The following is a 22476-nucleotide window of genomic DNA, read 5'->3' on the forward strand; positions in this document are numbered from 1 at the left end:
AAAAAAGTGGGCTATTAGGCTAGTTCCACAACTTCCTTTGCCTGCTTGACAGCCTCCAGCAAGACGCCATTTACCACACATACTGTCACCACCTGAGCCTCTATAGTCTTTTCACATGGATTCGGACCATTATAGTCATCAGGATCCATACTTTGACCCTGCACCAACTCTGGAGGATGATGATCCATGGAACGATTGTAGCATAGACCCATAGGACAATTAAAGCCTAGAGCCTTGCCCAATTAAGTCCTCGCCTCATGGTAATACCACAGCATATCATGCTGTAGTCTAGAGGGCTGCAGACTGTCATAAGGTCAAGTTAGGTGTAGTTAAAAACAAGGACGACTTCCTTGGGGAAATTCTGTCAAAAATAGGTTAGTGCATTCTTTCTCTACGCTGAATGGTATGACCAAATGCACAACTGACTACTTCAAGGAACCAGTTCAAGTCTAGGTTGTAACTCAAAGGTTTGAGAGACCAACAGATACATAAAGGATGTGCTTAAGGTGTTTACAGAAGCAGTAGTAGAGGAAAGGTTACAACGGCTCCAGAAAGGGCACTTCAACTGCACAACAATGACTTGCATCCATTTCTCTGGATCAGAGAGCACCAATCAAGAGAAGACTGTTTTTCTTCCACAGCTGAGGAAATTACCTCAAATAGTCCCCGTCTGTTTAACACGGATATTGTGTGGTATTTCACACCACCTAATATACCATCTCAACATCATGTAATCAGTTGAACATAAACAACCACTATAAGAGGAGGTTGCAGGCACATTCCCTAAAAAAGAAAGGGTCTTGCAGCTTGTTTCTGACTTTGGTCCACTAAATCAATACGCCCTATCAAAGTAATTAAAAATGTCAACATTAAGGGCACCAACTTCCACATCCCTATCTATTTGGCTCACAACAGTTACTTCCAGTTTGTGGTAATGGAACAAAACTAGCAGTTCAAAGTTCTACCGCTACAGGTTACAACAGCTGTAATCTTTGCAAAATGTCTAGCACTCATTGCAGCACATCTGTGCCATAGCCCCATAAATGTGTTTGCATACCTAGATGATTGATAGATAAAGAGCAGGGTCCGTCAGTAGTATCTAGCCCACACTCAAGCTATAATGTCAATAATACAGAGGTTAGGGTTAACTGTCAAAAATATTAGCTCCCAGCAAGTTCAGCAGTTTCTGGAAGCTGTACTTAACTTCATTACGGGCAATGAGATTCAAGAGAAATTGAGAGCAATGGCATTTCAGAGGCCGATACCTCTTTTCCTGACCGTGAGGACAGTAATGGAACTATTGGTGGTGGCTTTGTCTATAGCTATATTCCCACATGCAGAAATGCACGTGCCACTGTAAGAATGTCTAGAACTGCAATTGTCACAAGCAGCAGGTCATTGGAAAGCTCTATGGTGAGTGAAGCCCAGAATGTTGTAGTCTCTGATGTTACCAGAATATACATTTGAATCTGGGCAGACAATGTTTGGACCGTAAACCTCAAATGACCATTACCACAGGTGCCTAACTCATGGTGTTCGGAGCATATTTGAACAACAGGGCTGTACAGGGTATCTGGATGCCAGAGAAAATTGAAACTCACATCATCTTGCTAGACCTGACCTCAATACAGTTGATTCAGTGAGTGTTTTTGGAGTCTCAATCAGGAGGTAACACCCATATTTTGCATCCAACGAGGTAGGGGAGCATAGTTATCTCCCGCCATTAGCTCAAACAATCTGACGGGCCATTTACAGTAACATCCAGCTCCTAGCGGAGCACTTGCCTTGGATGGACAATGACTTTGGGACATGCTAATCAGGATGCATATACTAGTACACAAATGGAAGATGAATCTCCAGATACTTTAGCATAGCACTGATTTCAGAAATGGGGAATACCTAGAGTCTTTTAGTTCTCGCCCACCAAAAAATGCCAAATGCTCTAAACTTCACCTCACGGTTCTCTGTCCCACCGTCCATGCAAAATGCACTATGGATGAACAGGTCATGTATATTTGCTTACTGTTTTCATCCACTCCCACGTACCCATATGTATTGAGGGAAATGAGGCACACGTCCATTGCTCTTATCCTTTCTTATCCTTGTCTTCTTAAGCATGTACAAGGCAGCCATGGCATTCAGTGCTTGTTAAATTGTCTGTGCATGTATATGCAAAACTATCAGAGAAGACCACCTGATTCGGCGTTGGGGAACAGCTGACATCCCACCCTCAAGGAAGTGAACCTAGCAGTTTGGCACTTGAGGTCTTGGAGTTTAGGCACCTTCAGTTACCCAAGAAGTGCAAGTAAATCCTACAAGAAGCTTGAAAGCCAGCTACATGTGTATTATGTAAACGATGTGCACATTACTCCATAAACAAACCAGTCAATCCTCACAAAGTATCCGTGCATGATATTATCTGTACCTGGTGTACCTACAAAAAGCTGAATTAACTTACACTTCTGCTCAATAATATCTAGCTGCTTGCATTTAAAAAACAGCATAGATCTATATTTAAGACCCTTGTTAAAGCTAACTTATATGCAGGGCTTTACAATGTTTATTCCTCCTAGGGCACCATTGGCCTCATTGTAACGAGGTTTAAAGGACCTTCATTTTGTGCTTTTATACTCGTGACAGGTAATAAATGTCCTGAAGATAGCCTTCCTTGTTATGATTGCTTCATTAAGAAGCGTCAGTGAATTGCAAGCATTAACCGAGGAATGTTGTGTTCGAGGCCTGTGAGCTGTAGATCACATGCTTTGCGTACTCCTACCATCTAGTGTGGGGTCCGGATGTTTGCAAGTTGTTTTTCTTTGAAGAAGTCTCTCCAGTCACAAGGTAAGGTGACTCCTTCTTTCGGTGATAGTGCGCATGGGCTTCAACTCCATTGTTAGATTGTTGTTTTCCACCATCTGGTTCGGACGTGTATTGCTGTGCTCTGTTTCGAAACCTTTCTTGGAGTTCCCCTCAGTTCGCAATCCTCTCTACCCGCGTCGGTATTGTTTCGAATGCGTTCATACTTCTCTGCGTATCGTATCCATCGAGAAAAACCTCAATTTCGATCAGAAATCTTCTGGAAGGCCGTCTGGTCTAACTGCGTCGGTCCACTTCGCAGTCGATGGAACGGACTCCATTCAAATTCTGTCCTCGGTGCCACGCGAAGTATCCATGCACCGACTCACACGAAGTGTGCAACATGTGCTTGTCTCCGGAGCACAACGAACAGGACTGCGACGCCTGTAGATCTTTTCGGTCCAAGAACACGCTCCGTGATCATCGATCTTGACGTCGAGAAATGCAGAATCAAAACGTCGAATACACGCCGGACATCTTCGGTGGAGGATCAGAGCACGAATTTGAAGCACAAGGGGCAGAGGAAGAACAAGAACTTGCATCTATTCCGGAATCTGAATCCGAGATGGAATTAGACTTACCACAAGGTCAACGTCCCAGGAGTACCGAACACCCCCTGCCCCAAAATCCAAATCAGCCCAAGCAAAAGGCTTCGGTTCCACCCCTGCCTTCGGGCCACGGTCGGCACAGAGAACATGTTTCTGATGCCCTGCCTTCCAGCTCAGCACCGAAACAAGTCACTTAGCCTTCCGTCTCAGGATTGAGTCGGCCAAAGTCAGGCACCGAGCCAAAACCTTCAGGCTCGAAACCAAAAACCACATCGGAGCCAAAACCATTGACACCATGTGAGAAAGTGGCTCTGTATATACTGTTCCCAAATAGGTAGAGGGTGTACAGAGTCCACAGTCCCCAGAGGTTTGGCAGAGGCTAAAGTTAGATATAACCTTACTCTCTAAAGTGGTAGCTTGGTCGAGCAGTAAGGCAGTATCAGAGGACAGTGTAAAGCATTTGTTGCGCACACTCAGTCAGCAACTGGTCTCACACACTCAATAACTGAACTCTAGGCCAATGGTTTATATATAAAAAATATATGCTGGTTTGATTTTAGAACCAACAATAGGTATTAAAATATACTTTCTCAGAATGAGATGCTTTATATAAATACTTTTGTAATATGCAATTGACTTTTGTTGTTGAATTTCTTTATTCGATAATTAATACCATAAAAGCTTCTGCATCCATAAGATCAATATTATACAATTTTTTTTTTTTTGTACTTAAAAGAAATTTTAAAAGATTAAAAGACAGACTGTAGCGCAAATTAAAACAGTAATTCATGATAGGGAGGATTCCCAATAGTAAACAGATTACTCGTTTCAATAGGTGATCTAGTATGCACAATTCATCCCCCCTACCCTCTTGCAAGAGTAAAAGTTACAAGATCGTTATATAGCAGCATCATATATTTAGACAGCTTTGGTAATAGCTTTTGCACGAATGATCCAGGCACAGCCCAGAAATTTAGCAACTCCACACACAAAAGCAGGCCTGGATGCGTCCGATCTCAAAATGCGAAGTGCAACTTGGTACTTCTTAGTTCCCAGCTGAATACAGATCGGTTTTAGCCATTTGTTCCTAGGCTGACAATAGGCCGGGCATACAAATAGGCAATGGGCTATGGTTTCTTGCTTATCATTACAACACGGGCAGCTTGGTGAAAGTTTTTTGGCTGGATCCCTTTGAGCAACTGTAGCATTTAGATATAGGGACCCAAACCGAAAAAGCATATACAACTTCCTGTCCATGGGAACTCTAATAAAATCAAAATAAGGTTCCAATTGACCAACTTGTTTGTGAAAAATAAAATCCTCAGTTAATTTCCCATGCCTCGGGTGAAGTAGGAGCCGTTGATGTACCCAGTTCCAGTAGATCTTTTTTAGTTCCGCCTTTGACAGATGTACTTGGTTCTCCCACGCATCAGCTAGGCCCAGAGACAATAAGAGTTCCTTAAGCTCTCTCAACCATTTTACCCTTTTGCCAGTGTCCAGAGTGATCAGTTCGCTAAGACCTGCCGCATAGTGGGATAACTCGGGGGTAGATCTTAGTCTAGCCCAATACAATAGGGGGCGTAATCGAACTATCTCGCTCAGCCTGTGTCTCCCTATGTCGAGATACAAAGGTGTTAATGGAGTGCATGGGGGGGCGGCGACCAAGTCTCTTAAGAACTTGTTCTCCGACCTTTGGATCTCTGTTGTTTGTTCAAACCCCCAGAGTTCCGCACCGTAGGATGCCGAACTCACGGCTTTGCTCTCATATACGACCAGGACAGGGGAGACCAATCTAGAGGAAGACAAACGCTGCTCTCTCAGAATTGCCCCCGCTGCCCTTTTGTGGTTTAGTAGCATCTTACTCAGATGGTGCCCCCATGAAGTTATTTGCAACAGATTACTTTTAGGATTACTTTTGGGATTCCAGGACTGGATCCTAGATTCAGTCCTGCGTCAGTACTTAGAATCAAGTGATAAAAGTCGCCTTAGTTACTGTTATGATTTTTAGACAACATTTTGCTATTTTAAAAGTTGACAGAAAATATTTCATAGAAAACAGTCAATGATTCCCTATGAAAGAAAATTAAAGTTGCAGGTATAGTATGTTCTCGTTACTTTTGTAATCCAGTACTGGGTGCCTAGACTCCGTACTGGGACCTTTATCCAAAACAGGTAAGTAATTACGTTTTCACTATTTATACGATTTTTAAAGAATATTTAAAGTTTGCAGAAATCGACACTTGGAAGAAATTTCACAGAAAAACAGTCAATGGTTTCCTATGGAAGAAAATTGGGTTACTGGTAAGTACGGTTGTGAATATTTTTCATAGTCAGTGCTGGGTACCAAGATCCAGCACTGGAAGCTCACCTAATAGCAGGTGAGTATTTGCGTTTTCGTTACTCTGCTGATTTTTGGTGAATATCTTAAGTTTTGAAAAGTCCACAGAAGAAATTTCAGGAAAAACCAGTCAATGTTACCCTATGGAGAAAATTAAGTTATCGGCTTTAAGGTAAGTACTCGACTGGCAGAGTTGGGGTTCTTGGCATAGACTCAAGGGTCTCCCAGGGTCAGGTAGGTACAGTTGTTACACCCTCAGCAGCATAAGGGCAGCCGGGTGCATAGAGAGTTAGGCCCAATGTTATCCTACGGGAGGCAGGGGGGCCTTGGTTGGTGGCTGCTGACTAGCAGGCCACGCTGCTGTGGGAGCTGGGCTCCTGGTCACTTGCTCAGGGCAAATGGGAAAGTAGATGGGTGTAGAGGTTACACTGCCAGGGCCACTCGGACGGCTGGGTGCAGGGTGCATTTGAGCCTTCGGGCGCTCAATTGATTTCAATGGGAAACCTGCGGTTTAGAAAAAGACTGCAAGCTCTGGGACGAAGATTCTTCAGGTGCCACCACCACTTAGAGAGGTAAGTTGGGTAGTTGGAGGATAGGTACGTACCCCGGAGTTGGGCACAGGGGCCTGCGGGGCGCCGGGTGCAGGGGTGCCTTTTGGTGTTGGGAAATCTTACCCTCTGTTGATCGCTGTTGGGGGGGGCACCTGGTTCTGAGGCTGCAGGCGCCGTCAAGAGCATCGAGGGCAGTCCTTGGGTGCTGGACTCTGGATCACAGTCGCCGTGGGGTCGTCCTCGTGGTCTTTGTTCACTCCGGCACAGGCTTGGCGGGTGCAGAGTGTGAAGGGTTTGCTGTTCCGGGCTGATGCCAGGGATTAGAAGTAGATTTTGAGTAGAGCCTCTACTCATGGGAGTCCCAGGTGCTTAGAGCCAAAAGGTAGCCAGGTCCTCCGGGGTTTGTGAGGTTGCTGGCCACAAGAGGTGCCGGGTTGTAACAGGAGCAGGTTCGAGGGTCAACAGGCCGGTAGGGCTGGGGCCAAAGCAGTTGGTGTCTTCCTCCTCTTAGCAGCTGCAGGGCAGGTCTTCTTTCTTCTTGCTCTTCTTTGTATTTCGGAATCTGGAATCTGGGGAAGGAAAGTTCAGGGTGCCCCTAAATACTAGATTTAGGGGCGTTACAGGTAGGTAAAGGACAGGGACCAATGGGTCCCTGTCCTGGGGTGGATACACCCCCTATTCTGCCACTCTCCTGTGGGGGGGCAGTAGCCTAGTCCTGATTGGGAAGGGCCTCCCATCTTCAAGATGGCGAGCGCCCGGAGATGTGCTTCACCTCGCCTCCCTCACCTGAGGGGTAGGGTTGGCAGGCTGGCACATGCCCTGTCCTTATTTGGGTTTTCCGGCCAAGCTTCCCGCCAGAGTGGGGGGTTGCAGTGGCCTGGGGAAGCTCACAGAGGCGGCATGCCTTTGACGCTTCCCCCTGCCCATCCTGGGGAAGCAGATCTAGCACCTCGTCCAGGATGTGCATTGTTGCAGGCCCAGGAGAGCAGGGGCTCTCCTTCCCAGGGGTCCAGCAACGTGTCTGCTGTGTGGAAGCCTAGGCAGCCTCTCAGCCCAGACGTGGATTGTAGGTTAGGTTTCAGGGGGCATCTCTAAGATGCCCTCTGGGGTGCTTGGTACATTAAATCCCACACTGGCATCAGTGCGGGTTTAATGTGCTGAGAAGTTAGATACCAAACTTCTCAGTCTTCAGTAATGCCATTATTGTGCTGTGGAGTTCGTGTTTGACGAGCTCTCAGCACCATGTACTCTTAAATGGCAGCACTACACTTACAGTGCCCAGGAATGGACCTGGGTACTGTAGGGGCACAGGGCTCCTGCTCCTGTGCCCACACCACTGGCATAGAGCACCCAGCTAGAGGGGTGGCTGATGTATGCCAGGGCAGTGTAGGTGGTGGGCATGGCACACAGGGATGTGTGCCATGTCATCTTTGTTTTGTCTTGTACCCAGACCCTCAGCCTGCAAGGGCAGTGTGTGTGTGTGTGTGTGTGTGTGTGTGTGTGTGTGTGTGTGTGTGTGTTAGGGTACAGGGCCTCTAAGGGTGGCACAATGAGTGCTGCAGCCCCTAGAGGCCTTACCTGGTCAAGGCCCTGGGCACCTAGGGTACCATTTACCAGGGGCTGACATGTGGCCAGGGTTTGCCAATTTGGGTTTTAGGTTTTTAGGGAAGGAACATAGGCCCTGGAAACCTGATTGACAGGAGTCCAGGGCACACTCAGTCAAAGTACATTCAGCAATTCAGCAAAAAGTGGGGGCATACCATGCAAGAAAGATGGCACTTTCTCACACACCAAGATCAATGACAGCTTTGGAACCAAAATCTTCCAAGCCAAATTGTCACTCCATCCCGACACCGAACTCCTCGGTGCCGAAACCAAAAAATGTTCCTCCGAAGCCGCAGGATCCGATTTTTGACTTCCCACCACCAAAATCGGACCCAAAACAAAAGAAGCTTTATATAAATCCAAATACATGACCTGTCCTTACTAAACTGCCTCAGAAGCGCAAACCGGTATCCGAGGAGACACTTATCATATTCCTTTGAAGAAGAAGAATGTTCCCCTGCACCACCTTCCCCACCATTGGAGTATTTACTTATTACACCAATTAACTCTCCGCCACCACTCCACCACCACATGATCATGATGATGGAGACCCGGGGGACAATATTTTACCAATAGATCCCTAAAAGGATTACAACACTGATTCACCCACAGATAACGACCCAGATCTTTACCCTGCAAAGCCTTCCCATCCTAACGATAATGTAGGATATCTAAAATTACTTGCTAGAGCTTCAGAATATCATGGAGTACAGTTATCCAAGGAATCTCTAGAGGAAGACTTCTTATTTGAAACACTAGGTAACACACGAAGGGCTAGCCAGAATCTACCTATGCTCAAAGGTATGATGAGACATGCCAATGATATTTTTAAAGACCCTGTGCATGCTCGTATTCTCACCCCCTGAGTAGACAAGAAATATAAGCCTACTCCCTCAGATCCATCCTTTTTTAGGTCTCGCTTAGGCAGCGCGCATGCACTGCGCTAGGAGGGCCTTTAGCCATCGGTCTGCTCCTTTTCAAGCACACTCGTGCTTGTGGTGGCATCCACCTTGCGGGAGCGAGCAGCGGCGCGCGTGCTAATTGCCCGCTGCTCACTCCCGCAAGGCGGATGCCACCACAAGCACGAGTGTGCTTGAAAACAGCTGCTGCTTGTTTGAAATGAAGATGCAAAAAGCGCGTGATTGACGCACAAGATTGGCGCACTGCTGTGAATGGGACCTTTTCCCTTTCCAATACATAACTTTCATTCATAATTCGTCCAAAACTTAACATTTTAATCACCATATTATTCCAATTCGTCCTTTTAAATATCACGGAGACAGCGAAATTCCATTTAAGCGTTTATTGCACATTTTCAAATGCAGCTGCATTCCAATCCAGGCTTTTACACAGCGGCACGTGTAATTTAATAAACACCAATGTCAGCCCTGTATCTGTAACCCAATGCATTTCGAGCTGAATGCTCTTCGTCAGGGGTTTCTGCAAAATACAACACAATCAGCTATAACAACTGCTCCAAACAAATATATAGATTACAAAGAAAGGCCCTCTCAGTTCCCAGTTCCCAAAATACAACACAATCGGCTATAACAACTGCTCCGAACAGATATATAGATTACAAAGAAAAACCCTCTTGTTCCCAGTTCCCTCGATGTCTTGATGAAAACGTAAAATGTTAAAAATCCCGCTCGCCCCTCCAACCATCAACCATCAGTTATCGACCCACGATTATCCCTCACACCATCCCAAGTGAAACTTGTTTGAGTTTAAGCATTAGTCATTCAGTCATTAAACACAGCGCGGGTCCTCACACTCTCTTTCGCTCGCACTCTGTCTCTCGCTCTCTTTCTTGTTGTAGGTCGCACAGAGACCGCAATTTGTCTTACAATTTTCTTTGTAACGACAATTAACAATAGCCTCAATATAAGGCAGACACTACTGAGCCCTAAAATATCACGTTATAAGTTTTCCCTCATGCACGGCTCCCGCTCCAAAGTGTACCTTCACATTAATTGCATTATGTTTGCATGTTACTTTCCTACTACCAGCTGTGGGGCATAAAGTACATTGAATAACTCAAGCAGTGTCAGTACTTTATCTAGCGCGGGCTGCGCTTGTATTTTTTTATTCCCCCTCACTCTTTCACTCGCTCCACGTCCACCACCACCACGTCCAGCACCACCACCACGTCATCCACCACCACGTCCAGCCACAGCCACCGCCACGTCCACCGCCACGTCCACAGCCACCACCACGTCCACAGCCATCACCACGTCCACCTCCACGTCCACCACCACCCGTGACAGGTAAAGTGTCACTGGAGGTCAGGGGTAATAGGAGTGTCAACCCCGGCTGTACATGGGACATTTAAGGATGCATTGGGTGCGAGAAGAGGGGAATAGGGGCTAGAAGTATTACACCTGACCCAAGATACATTTTGAAGAGGCGAAATGAGGCTCCTGTAAAAGCACTCGCAGCATCTCTACCTCACAGTGGCATACCTGCACGAGCCACTCACTCAAAACAAGCATTGGCATAGCCAATAGGTCTCGCCTTTGGGACCTTATAAGTGTTTAGCCATGCAACACGATGTTGTTGCACCAAGGATATTGTGCTGGATAACTAAACACTTATAATATCCTAAAGGCGAGACCTATTGGCTATGCCAATGCTTGTTTAAAGAGCTGTTACCACTAGAGACTTTTGTTGTTTCTAATGCCTGTAAACAGTCCAATTCACTAACTACAAACTACAGGGAATGCTCACCTTCCAGGTAAAAGAGTAGCCGTCCAAGCAGCAAATCATTGGCACATTGCTAACACCCAGGCCCTACCAGCCAGGTATGATGGGGCACCATGGGATGAAATGGAGCTACTGCTCCAATATCTTCCAGATGAGCACAAAGCAAAAGCTCATGATTTAGTGTAGGAAGGGAAGCTCAACTCCAATTCATCAATTAGATGTGCTTTAGATGCTGCTAACACCGCAGCTAGAGAGATCAACGCTAGTGTGTTATTAAGGAGTCATGCATGTTCAAGGATTTCGGGTTTCAAATCTGAAGTCCCAACAGTCTATTTTAAATACTCCATTTGACAAGGAGCATCTCTTCAAACGCGAAGCGGATAAGTCATTGGAAAAAATGAAAAAAGATGCAGAAGTAGCCATGTCTATGGGAGCTCTGCAGTCCCCTTCTAATCGTGGCTCCTTTTGTCGCTCCTTCTATCGTGGAGCGTCAAAAACCATGTCCTCAGATAAAATACCACCTTGTGCAAAGGCAACAATCACTCTTCCTCTACAAGAGGCTTTTTTAGAGGAGGATACGGAGGTAACAACGGCAAAAGTAGGGGCAGAGGCTCCACAGCACGTAATTCCCCCTAACCTAACAAGCAGTGACTTGCCTACAGTTCCACCTGATCATTTAACACCTGTCGTGGGGACGTCTTCTACAATTTCTCCATATTTGGCAATCTATCACAACAGACAAATGGGTGTTAGGAATTATCCAACATGGTTATTGCCTGGAGCTTACCAACAATCCTCCAAACATTGGTTGCATGGTCTACCTAGCTTTATCCAATGGGGTCCCCACAAGTAATGGTACCGGGGGAGCGTAGTGCACAGCATAACCCGCACAGTAGGATCAATGTTTTGACGTGGAACATACGGGGGCTGGGAGACCCGCGCAAGCGTCGACAGGTCCTGGGTTATCTAGACAGCCATCAAATACACATAGCATTACTGCAGGAAACCCACACAGACCCCCGTAGGGCACCTACATTTGCGTCACGGTGGGTGGCATATGGCCTCTTTTCTTCTTACTCCACATACTCCAGGGGAACGGCCGTTCTCGTCAAAAAACACACCCCGTTTGTGCCTCTGGGGGAAAAACTTGACCCTGAGGGACACTTCTCCGTGGTGTGGGGACGGATGGGTAATGCTACTGTTACAATTGTCTCCTCTTATGGACCTAATGTAGATGGCCCCGCACATTTCATCTCCCTATGGGAAGTCATATTGGAGATAGGATCAACGCACCTGATCTGGGAAGGGGACTTTAACGTTACACTCGACCCTGCCCTGGATCGCTCTAATGCAGACACTGTGCATCACCCCCGCTCACAGGCTTATATTCTTGACCTCATGGCGCACCACTCGCTGCTTGACGCGTGGCGACACACCCGGATACGCGGGAGGGCATGCACTGGTCGATGTTGCATTCCACTTGGGCTCGGTTGGATTACCTGCTCCTGTCAAGGACTCTGGGGACCTTCCTCTTGGGAGCAAGACACTTGCCTCGTACCTACTCTGATCATGCGCCCGTGCTCCTTACTCTAGCCAGGGCTGGCCTGGTTGGAGATCCGCTTCCGTGGCGCATGCAGCCCAACATCCTACTGGATGAATTGTTTAAGTTTGAAATGGCCCAGGAGATCACGGAGTTCATAGACCGGAATAGGGGGTCGGTGGATAGCGTGGCGACGGTGTGGGAGGCCTTTAACGCCACCATGCGGGGTGTGTGTATTTCTAAGGGCTCGGGCGTGCTACGCTCGCTCCGCGCTACACTGACCATCTTAGAACGAGCCTTGCAGACCCTAGAAACTGGCCCTAATTTTATGGGGAATCCCGCCGCGCAATTAGACTACCGCACCAAACTCACAGAGTTCAAGCTCGCGGCTGAGAGAGAAGTACGCTTCCGTGGAAAGCATTTCACTGCACGCGCGTATGGCGAGGGTGAGCGCCCTGGCAGGTTTTTGGCGGGCGCTGTTCGCCCTCAGCGTGGCGCTAATCACATACTAGAGGTCAGGGCCCCAGATGGCACTATGCAGCGTGATACGCCTTCCATACTGTCCACTTTCGTGTCTCATTATTCCACCTTGTATACATCCCAACGTGAAGCGCCCCTGGAGATGACCGAATACCTGTCGGAGCTTACCCTCGGGTGATTATCTAATGCCCAACGAGAACTTCTGGCGGCTCCTATAGGGTTAGCCAAAATTAAGGAGGCCATTATGCAGACTGCGTCGGGTAAGTCACCGGGCCTGGACGGCTTCCCTGTTGAGTAATATAAAACTTTCATTGACCCGCTTGCGGCAGTTCTGCGAGAGGTGTTTGAGGAGGCTAATGAGACGGGCTCCCTGCCGCCCAGTATGTCGGAGACTCTCATCGTCTCTTCTTAAGCCGGGAAAGCCCCCGGATAGTTGTGATTCATACCGACCTCTTTCCCTCATCAATAGTGACGTGAAGATCTTGGCCAAGGTGCTAGCGGACCGGGTCAACCTCCTGATTGGAGGGCTCATATTGCCGGACCAAGCGGGGTTTATTCCGGGCCGCTCTACCTCCCACAACTTGCGGACGCTCTTCTCGGTTTTGAATAATGCGGATGCCTCCCTTGCCTTGGTGGCGGTTTTCTTGGACGCCACCAAGGCGTTCGATTCGGTCGAATGGGACTATCTCCATCTGATCCTCAAAAACATGGGTATGCCTGTGGCATTTTCTAGATGGATTCAGATATTGTATCGCTGCCCCAAGGCAAGAATCCTTATCAATGGCCGCGTCTCTGCTCCCTTTCTAGTGACCAGGGGTACTGGACAGGGGTGCCCACTGTCGCCGCTTCTCTTCGCATTGGCGATAGAACCTCTGGCGTCCCGCCTGCGGCAGAACTACCTCGCGGCATCCCTGAGATGCCAACGGCGGCAAGTCCTACTGTCACTCTATGCGGATGATCTCACACTTTACATTAAGCACCCTCGGGATAATCTGAACCTTATACTTAGAGAGTTTGTTCGCTTTGCGCTATACTCGGGAATCCACATTAATTGGGGTTAATCCGCTGTCTTCCCTCTCACGAACGGTATTGATAGAATCCCGCTTGATTATCCACTGGAGTGGTGCGATGAGGGCGTGAAGTACTTGGGAGTATGGGTCTCTAGGGACCGACAGGAGGTGCTGCGCATGAATTACGGTAGGGCGCTCGAAGCCATACGCTCGCATGTGGCCCGGTGGCTGACTCTGCCGCTGACTATGGCCGGTCAAGTCTCCCTTATAAAGATGGTTATACTCCCCAAGCTGCTCTACCTCTTCCTCAATATACCGTTTCATCCGGGAGGCTATTTTTTTCGGGAATTGAGATCGGAGCTTATCCGATTGGTGGGGGGGGGGGGGGGAAGAGACCGCGGCTCAAGTGGTCTGTACTTACACGTCCATATGGACAAGGTGGATTCAATATACCGGACTTTGCACTCTACTATAACTTCGCTCAGGCGCACTATGTGTACTATTGGTATCGACCCTCGCCCTTCATGACGCAGACTGCGGTGGAGCACTGGTTGGCGGATCTGGTGCCGCTTGAGGGGGCAATCCTCGCTGCGGTGCCTTCGTCTCGCGCGGACCGCAACCCTGTACAAGCTACGGCGCATGCTTGGGGTGCTAACGCGGACCGTCTGGGCTCGTCATTTCTCTACTCTCCATTGATGCCTCTGGTGTATCATCCGGCTCTCCCACTTTTAGGAGAAGAAATGTTCCGGAGAATAAAATTGAAGATGGGGATTGTGAATTGGGGCGACCTCTTTCATGAAGGTAGATTTTGCGATCTTCCGCTCCTCTATGGGGACGTTGTCCCCACCCCCCTGGAAACTTTTGCCTTCATTCGGCTTCGCAGCGGGCTACAAAAACTGTTGCCGGCATATCCAGAGGAACCTCCAGTTCTGGAGCCGTTTCATAATATGCTCGACTCTTCTTCGCCTTCACATATGGTCTCCTCGCTTTATCGGCGGATATATAATTGCGATGGGGGGGGTGGTGCTGAGGTCTCGTGCGGGCTGGGTTGGCCGAGATTGGCATTGAGTTTACGGACGACCAGTGGGAGTTCTGCTGTTTGCAGACTGAAATGATTTCATCTAGTAGTAGGTCCCGCATTATCCATTACAAATTCCTACATCGCCTCTACTGCACTCCAGCCCAGATGCACAGGTTTCATCTTCGCGATAATGATCGCTGCGACAGGTGTCATTCTCCTGGAGCGGATTTCTTGCATCTGGCCTGGACCTGCCCCAGCATAGATGAATACTGGAGCCAGGTATACGAGGCCCTGGGGGAAATGGTGGGGTCCCCGTTGCCGCCCTCTCCTTTACAGGCCCTCTTGGGGTGTACTCGAGATATACCTAAGCCAGATCGCCGTTTTGTTACTAGTGTGCTGCTGCTCGCTAAGCGCTGTATAGCGTGCCGATGGGGGCGGGGTAGGCGTCCCAAGTTTAAGGTATGGCTGCAGGATATGATTACTTGTCAGGAAAATGTCCTGTTGTATTCAGAGCTGCTCCCGCCTACGTCCCGACCCCCCGACATCTGGGGACCACTGACGCAGTACCTTGCAGCGCACAGCGACCAGCGATCGCCTTCCGCTTCCGTGAGGGCCGACTCTCCTACTGCCGGCTCTGGCTAGGGGGGATGCGCGTAGTGCGGGCCGTTCGGGGGACTTTTGTCCTACCCATGGGGGTGAGGAGAGGACACTGCTAGCTTAGGGGTGTCTCTGATGGCTGCCTGCGATTTTACCCCCTCATGACATACCACTACATTGCCACAATGAGCCATGAGGGTATGCTGCTTGTTGGTATGAGGCAGCAAGACTGGCTGCCCGTGGAGGCAATCCGTATGTTGGAGGCAGTCATTGGGAGGGGCCTGTCGGGTAGGGGAGGGCCTATGTCGGATTGGTGGGGAGCCAGGGAGGGCCTTGTAGGGATAGTGTTGTGAAGAAACATGTAAGCGACCGGAGTATAAGATACGATGTAATATGCCATTGTTTTCCTTTTTTGACCCATGTCTGGACAAGTGTGATGCGCTGTTGTATTGTGCTGCATAAAATTTTAAATAAAGAGTTAAAAAAAAAAAAAAAACAATCCTCCAAACATTCCACCATGCTCTCACAAAATGTCACCAGGATATTTACACCAACTCAAACAGGTAGTCCAGTCTCTCTTGTTAAAAGGAGCCATAGAGCCTGTACCATTACAATATCAAGGGTCAGGCGTGTACTCCCTATAATTTTCTAATTCCCAAAAAAGGACTGCTCCTTGAGACCTATTCTGGATCTCAGGGAACTAAACCACTACATACTGTCATAGTTACATTTTAAGAAGTGCTCCCACTTCTACAGCAGGGCGACTTTGTCTACTCTAGACTTAAAGGTTGTATATTTCCACATTCCAATTCCTCCTGCTCATCGCAAATACCTCCGATTCATGATAGCGGGGTTACCATTACCAATTCAAAGTACTACAGTTTGGAGTAATCACTGCTCCCTGGGTATTTACCAAATGCCTGGCAGTAGTCGCAGCCCATCTGAGAAGATGGGACATCCATGTCTTCCCATACCTGGACGACTGGCTCATCAAAGCCAGCACTTACCAAATGTGTCTCGAACACACTCTAACCACCATTCACTTACTTCACCAACTAGGATTTACAGTGAACAAGTTGAAGTCTCACCTACAGCCTTCCTACACGCAAACCTATCTAGGAGTCACAAATGCTCAAAAAGCTCTAGCCTCTCCCAGCACTGCCAGAATTCACAGTATTCAATTCCTTTTCACCCAGTTTAGCCCAACCAAACATTACCAGCAAGAGTATTCATGCAATTGCTAGGAATGATGGCATCTTGCTTCATAATTGTTCCCCACGCTAGACTTCACATGCTTCCCGTTCAAGAATGCTTAGTAAGTCCGTGGAACGAGTCGCAGGGTCAGTTGACCAATCTAGTGTTGGTAGATGGCCGCACCCATTGCTCTCTTCAGTGGTGGAACCCTCAAAATGTATCCAAAGGGCGGCCCTTTCTCGACTCTTTTCCACAAACGGTGCAGACGCATTACTCACTGGTTGGGGTGCTCACATACAAAATCACACAATCAAAGGATTATGGAGTCGAAAGTACAAGAGTCTCCCTATAAATCACCTAGAGCTATTAGCAGCGTTTCTAGCTCTCAGAGCTTTTCAAACCGACCTCGTAGGTAAAGCCGTCCTAGTCCGCACAGGCAATATGACCGCTATGTACTATATACAGAAAGAGGGCGGGACACACTCTCCAACTGTCACGCCTATCACAACACATTTGGAAATGGGCTACACACCACAAAATGTATCTCCTGGCAGAACATCTTCCAGGAGTAAACAATCGGATTGCAGACCCTCTCAGCAGACAGACAGCAAATCCTTGAGTGGAAACTTCATCCTCATATTCTCCTCTCCTATTTTCAGGAATGGGGATTTCCTCACATAGACCTGTTTGCCACAGCTCAAAACGCAACATGCCCTAGCTTCGCCTCCAGGTTCCCACACCCACGCTCCAAAGGCAATACCCTATGGATAAACTGGTCAGGGATATTACGCTTTTCTGCCTCTCCCACTCATTCCGTTAATAGTTTGGAAGCTCTGACAAACATCCCTCAAACTGATTCTCATAGCTCCCACATGGTCACGTCAGCCTTGGTTCACCACTCTGCTGAAGTTCTCAGTAGTTCCACACCAAAAGCTGCATCTCAACTCCAATCTCCTCACTCAGAGCCATGGAGAAATCAGACATCCAAATCCCAAAGAACTCAACCTAACACTTTGTTTCCTGAAGTCATAGTGTGGTTATTTACAATTACCACTAGACTGTATGAATATCCTGAAAGTGGGTAGAAAGCATACTACCGGGGCATGTCCTGCAGCAAAATGGAAACAGTTTATCTATTGCAACAATAACAACATCAATCCTCTTGATACTTCAGTGCGAAACCTCATTTGTTATTTCTTACATTTATAGCAATCTGGACTAGCCTATACATCTATGTGCTCGCATTTAGCAGCAGTAGCTGCATACTTACAAAACAGACACTTCTCTCTATTCTGAGTACCAGCGATTATAGCCTTTATGGAAGGATTAAAAAGTGATACCACCAAGAGTCCCACCTGCACCAGTATGGAACTTAAACATAGTCCTTACTAGGCTAATGGGTGCACCTTTTGAACCAATGCATTGGTGTCAATTAGAGTTGTTCTCATGGAAGGTTGCTTATCTTATTGCAATCACTTCACTAAGGAGAGTTGGTGAACTTCAGGCATGAACTATTCAAGAGCCTTTCTTTCAGTTTCACAAAGACAAAGTGGTTCTTTGAACCAATCCCACATTTCTTCTTAAAATAGTTTCTGCTTTTCACATCAATCAGTTGAGTTACCTGTGTTCTTTCCTCAACCTGTTTCTGTAGCAGAATGAGCTTTAAACATACTAGATGTTAGAAGAGTTCTACTATATTATGTAGAAAGAATAAAAGAATTTCACAAAACATCTTTTTGTTGCTTTTTCACCACCACACAAAGGCAATCCCATATCTAAATCGGGCATAGCCAGGTGGATTGAAAAATGTATCTAAACCTGTTACGTGAATGCGAAAAGAACTCTGATAATACCCCCTAGGAGCGCATTCCACTCTCAAAATAGGGGCTCCTATGGCTTTTTTATGGAATATACCCCTAGCTGACATCTGTAAGTCAGCAACATGGTCTTCGCCACACACATTCACCAAGCACTATTGTGTAGATGTGTTAGCGAGGCAACAAGCTAATGTAGACCAGGCAGTACTTAAAACACGTTTTCAAACAACTCCAATGGCTACAGGTTAACCACCGCTTTGGGAGTATACTTCTATATAGTCTATGCAAAGCATGTGATCTACAGCTCACATGCCTCTAACGGATAATCTTAGCCAGCAAGCAACGAACAGATGTAGAGCTGTAGATTCACATGCGCCCCTCGCCTCCCCCGGTCTCCTATAGTTGTTGCAGTTTATCAGTTTACATACATAAGCATGGACATCTCTATTCTACACTTGCTATCGCCATTCTCACCTTCTGCGCGAAAACAATCTCCTTTCGGTGATAATGCACATGGGCATCGACTCCAATGTTAGTCACATTAACTTGAGACTTGAAAGACTTCTTCGAAGAAAAACAACTTGCAAACATCCGGACCCAACACTACATGGTAGGATTATGCAAAGTATGTGAATCTACAGTTCTACATGCCAAGAACAGATGCTTACTGGGTAAGTAACATTATCCTTATTTAGGTTCCAAGTGACAGCGTCTTTTTTTTATGACCAAATCCAAAATTCTCTCAAATGATTTTTCCATTTTTATGTGAATCACAGTTGGATTGCCTATAGTCTTCCAAAACTTACACTGAGGCAGTGCCTGAAAGGGCACTGCACATATTGGATGTTAAGGCACAATTGCACTATATTAACAGAACAAAATCCATCTGCAGCCCAAAGCAACTGTGGCTTTTGCAAAACCCAACTTGGGAAACATTATTTGTAAGACAAGACTGGCACAATGGAAACTTAAATACATTCAAAAATGTTACTCCAAGACCAAGCACAGAATGCATTTGTTGCCAAGGCACATTCCGGAAGGGAGGTACAATAGCCTTCTTAGGAAACCTACGAATAGAAGATGTTTCTGAGGTTGATAAATGGTCAACACCACAGTCCTTTCCTCAAGATGTTGATATCCAGAAGTTAAGAGGCTGAGGTTGGCCAAACTTTATTAAAAACCATATTGCTTATGCTTGCTAGTCACTGCTTTCTATTGGAGCACACTGCTTTACAGTTTATGCGGAGCATGTGAGCTAGTTAGAAATGGAAAATGTTACTCTGTCACTGTTCGTAGTTTGTAGTGCTGTAGCATCACATGCCCTCCCTTCTTTCCTTTATGCGAGCAAAGATCCCAGCTGTTCTTTAGCTGCATTATTTTTCTTTATTCACAATACACCGTATATAATTTACTAGCCTGCTTCGTTACACTCCACTCAACTGTTTAGCGGGGGGATCAATATAAGGTGTTGAGACCAAAGACTTATTCGAAGATAAACTTGAAAACAACACTAAATGGCAGAAATGTGCAGAGCATGTGTATCTACTGCACTACAGGCTACAAACAAATAGTTAAACGGTATGTAACTTTTTCCATTTAAAGATATGCTTACAATCTTCAAAGAATAAGTATTGCCTTTTAAATGCCTGGCATAGAAAGAGCTCCTTTAGAATCATTTTAAGTATTGTTTGTGGTTTTTTTTTTGGGCGGGGTGGTGGAATATTTGTGGATTTTTGTCACATTTGGTCTTTTGATCGATATCTGTCATACGATGCAAGTGTTCAACTAGCATTGTTGTGGTCAGTGCTGTAAATTACTTTCTCAGAGTAGACAAATAGCTGATCTTGCCATAGGTTTATAAAATGCATTCTAATAGAATGACAGAACGTTGATGTTCAAATTAACATTGATAATTTTTTGGTGCAAACAAAATGTTTCCTTTTTTCCTTTTCAGTACAATTATCAAAATTCCTGGAATTATTCCCAGTACTATACGTCACCCTCCACCTGATTTGATGAGCTACTGTGGACATCAATGCTTAATTTCAGCGAAACCAGAGAGCAGCTGCATATATTTTTTTAATGTTGGGGGATGGGTACAAAGAGAAACACTGTAATATACATGTGTCCAATTTTTGAAGAAAATGTGTGAATTTTCACAAAAATTGCATCTAATATATGAACTTGTCAAAATAAGTTTATCAGCTTTTATATACCATGGCAATTTGGACATAGTGAAATAGAAATGTGTATATATAACTACAGACCCCCTTTCTGCCTATATTGAGGAATGATATGGATTTGGCATAGTGCACTATATACAGCCTTTTTGAAACCTTATGTTTGTCAGTCATATAAACTATGAATTGTGTGGAATTCTATTCTGCACAGGTTCACACGATTGCCATATTGTACAGATATTACATTTAAAATAAATGTAATTCGGAAACTTTGCTCTTGGTTTAGGAAACTTCTTGTTAACTGGTGCAAATTATTTACTACTTCCAGACCCATGACAAATTTTATCACTGGTCAGGAGCATAATGTGTTTTACACTCTTGAAGCTGGAAGAGTTTTTCAGTAATCCTTACTAGTTCTGTTTCTTCACATTTGACAGTAATGTCTCGCATTGTTGTATATAATAACCCGAAGTAAAGTAGGCACACTTGAGGGAATAAAACATCATTCCACCCTTCTAAAAGATTAAAACAGTAATATTTATTATTGCACATGCAATGTGTTTAGGCCTAAAGTAGAAATCCCGTTCTTAAGAAGGCAATATTAACAGATTTTTCTTGTATTTGGGATGTTTGCATACAACCTTTTGAGCAAGCATATTGTATTTTGATCATGCTGATCACATTTTGGTTTAATAATAAAGGATTTGTCCAGAGACCTGTTTATCTTGTTTCATGTTGCCCTTCTCTTTGATGCAGCTTATTATCTTGGTTGAAAGTGACATCTAACACATGCTTATTCATTTTTTATTCTTCCCTGATCTGGAATGGCCAGATTTTGGTGCAACTGTCAAAGCAGGCATTTATAGTGCTCTTAACATCCAGTTTTGGCTGACAGTGCATGCAAAGTTACTGAGTCTGCAGGGTTACTGATTGAATAATATACAAAGGTTCTACTGCTACCACCACCTCTTTTCCTCCGCAATCAAAGCTGTCCACCTCTGGAATCCTAGGTTGGCTCCATTTACTCTTTTGTGCCTTGTTCAATTTTATAATGGTTATTTTAAAGACTTCTTTGTTATACTTTGATGAGCACTCAAGACCGGCTTTCCCAGTTTGTGATGCCTTGCAGTAAAATACAGTAACAAAGCAGCTACTCTCTCCAAAATGATATATTTTGTAATGTTACCTATGTAACAAAATACCTCATTATATTGTATTTTTGTATTTCTAGATATTGTGTTCTTGAAGTGATTCAGTGGTCAAAAACTAAATAAATAGTTAGAAACCTGTATATTTGAATGAATTACTTTAAATAGTTTTGTGTTTTTACAGGACTTCTGCAAGGTTTTGGACTGAACCAACCCGAGTCAGTCTCATATTTTTGATCTTCTTGGGAAAGACCTTGTATATTGACCCTATCCTTCATATGAATGCTACAGAACTGAAAGGTGTTGACTAACAGAAATTTGGAAAACACCACTCGCCAACATACAGTGCTAGAGGCTTTTATCTTTTCAACTTTAGAAATTAACATGAAGTACATTAAATCTTTAATGAAAAACATATCTGTTGGAAAAATGGTAATGGCGAGAATCTAGATTTGTTAAGGTATATTTCGTTCTGTTACAAAGCAAGGTTTTCTGTTAGATTGTCTAACATTCCTCAAACGTAAATCTGATTGAATACAGCTTCTCGCCAGAGTGAATCGTACATCAGACAGATACTTTTCCAGTAGTCCCTAGAGGCATGTAAACACAGATGTGCTTAATACATATTTTGCAATATAATCAATGCTGCCCATGGTATCTTTCTTGTTAAGAAAAGTATAATGTGCAAGGTTGTGTATTCTATCGAAATTGGATTCCGGTTAACTTAAGTAAAGCAAGAAAAGTACTTTACTAGACAGCGGCTGGCCATACTGTACTATAAAATGTCAGGCCATATTATACCATATTATACAATGACAGGCCACACCATACTTTAAAATGACAAGCTATATCATACTGTACAATGATAGGCCAGTCCAAACCACACAG

The 22476-nt window shown here is 45.5% G+C and overlaps 1 protein-coding gene across 2 annotated transcripts in view; it reads left to right on the top strand.

Annotated features, from left to right (window-relative positions):
- The window catches only part of PRPF39 (pre-mRNA processing factor 39), a 487671-nt gene extending 466516 nt beyond the window's left edge, over positions 1 to 21155 (top strand). For both annotated transcript variants that reach the window (XM_085627039.1, XM_085627040.1), the window contains one exon: positions 20215 to 21155. In XM_085627039.1, coding sequence (XP_085483165.1) covers positions 20215 to 20271 — 57 coding nt within the window. In that variant the 3' untranslated portion in view covers positions 20272 to 21155. The remainder of the gene's footprint in view (positions 1 to 20214) is intronic.
- The last annotated feature ends 1321 nt before the right edge of the window (positions 21156 to 22476 follow it).

The sequence above is a fragment of the Triturus cristatus genome, chromosome 9, assembly GCF_964204655.1.
Source record: "Triturus cristatus chromosome 9, aTriCri1.1, whole genome shotgun sequence".
Lineage (NCBI taxonomy): Eukaryota > Metazoa > Chordata > Amphibia > Caudata > Salamandridae > Triturus > Triturus cristatus.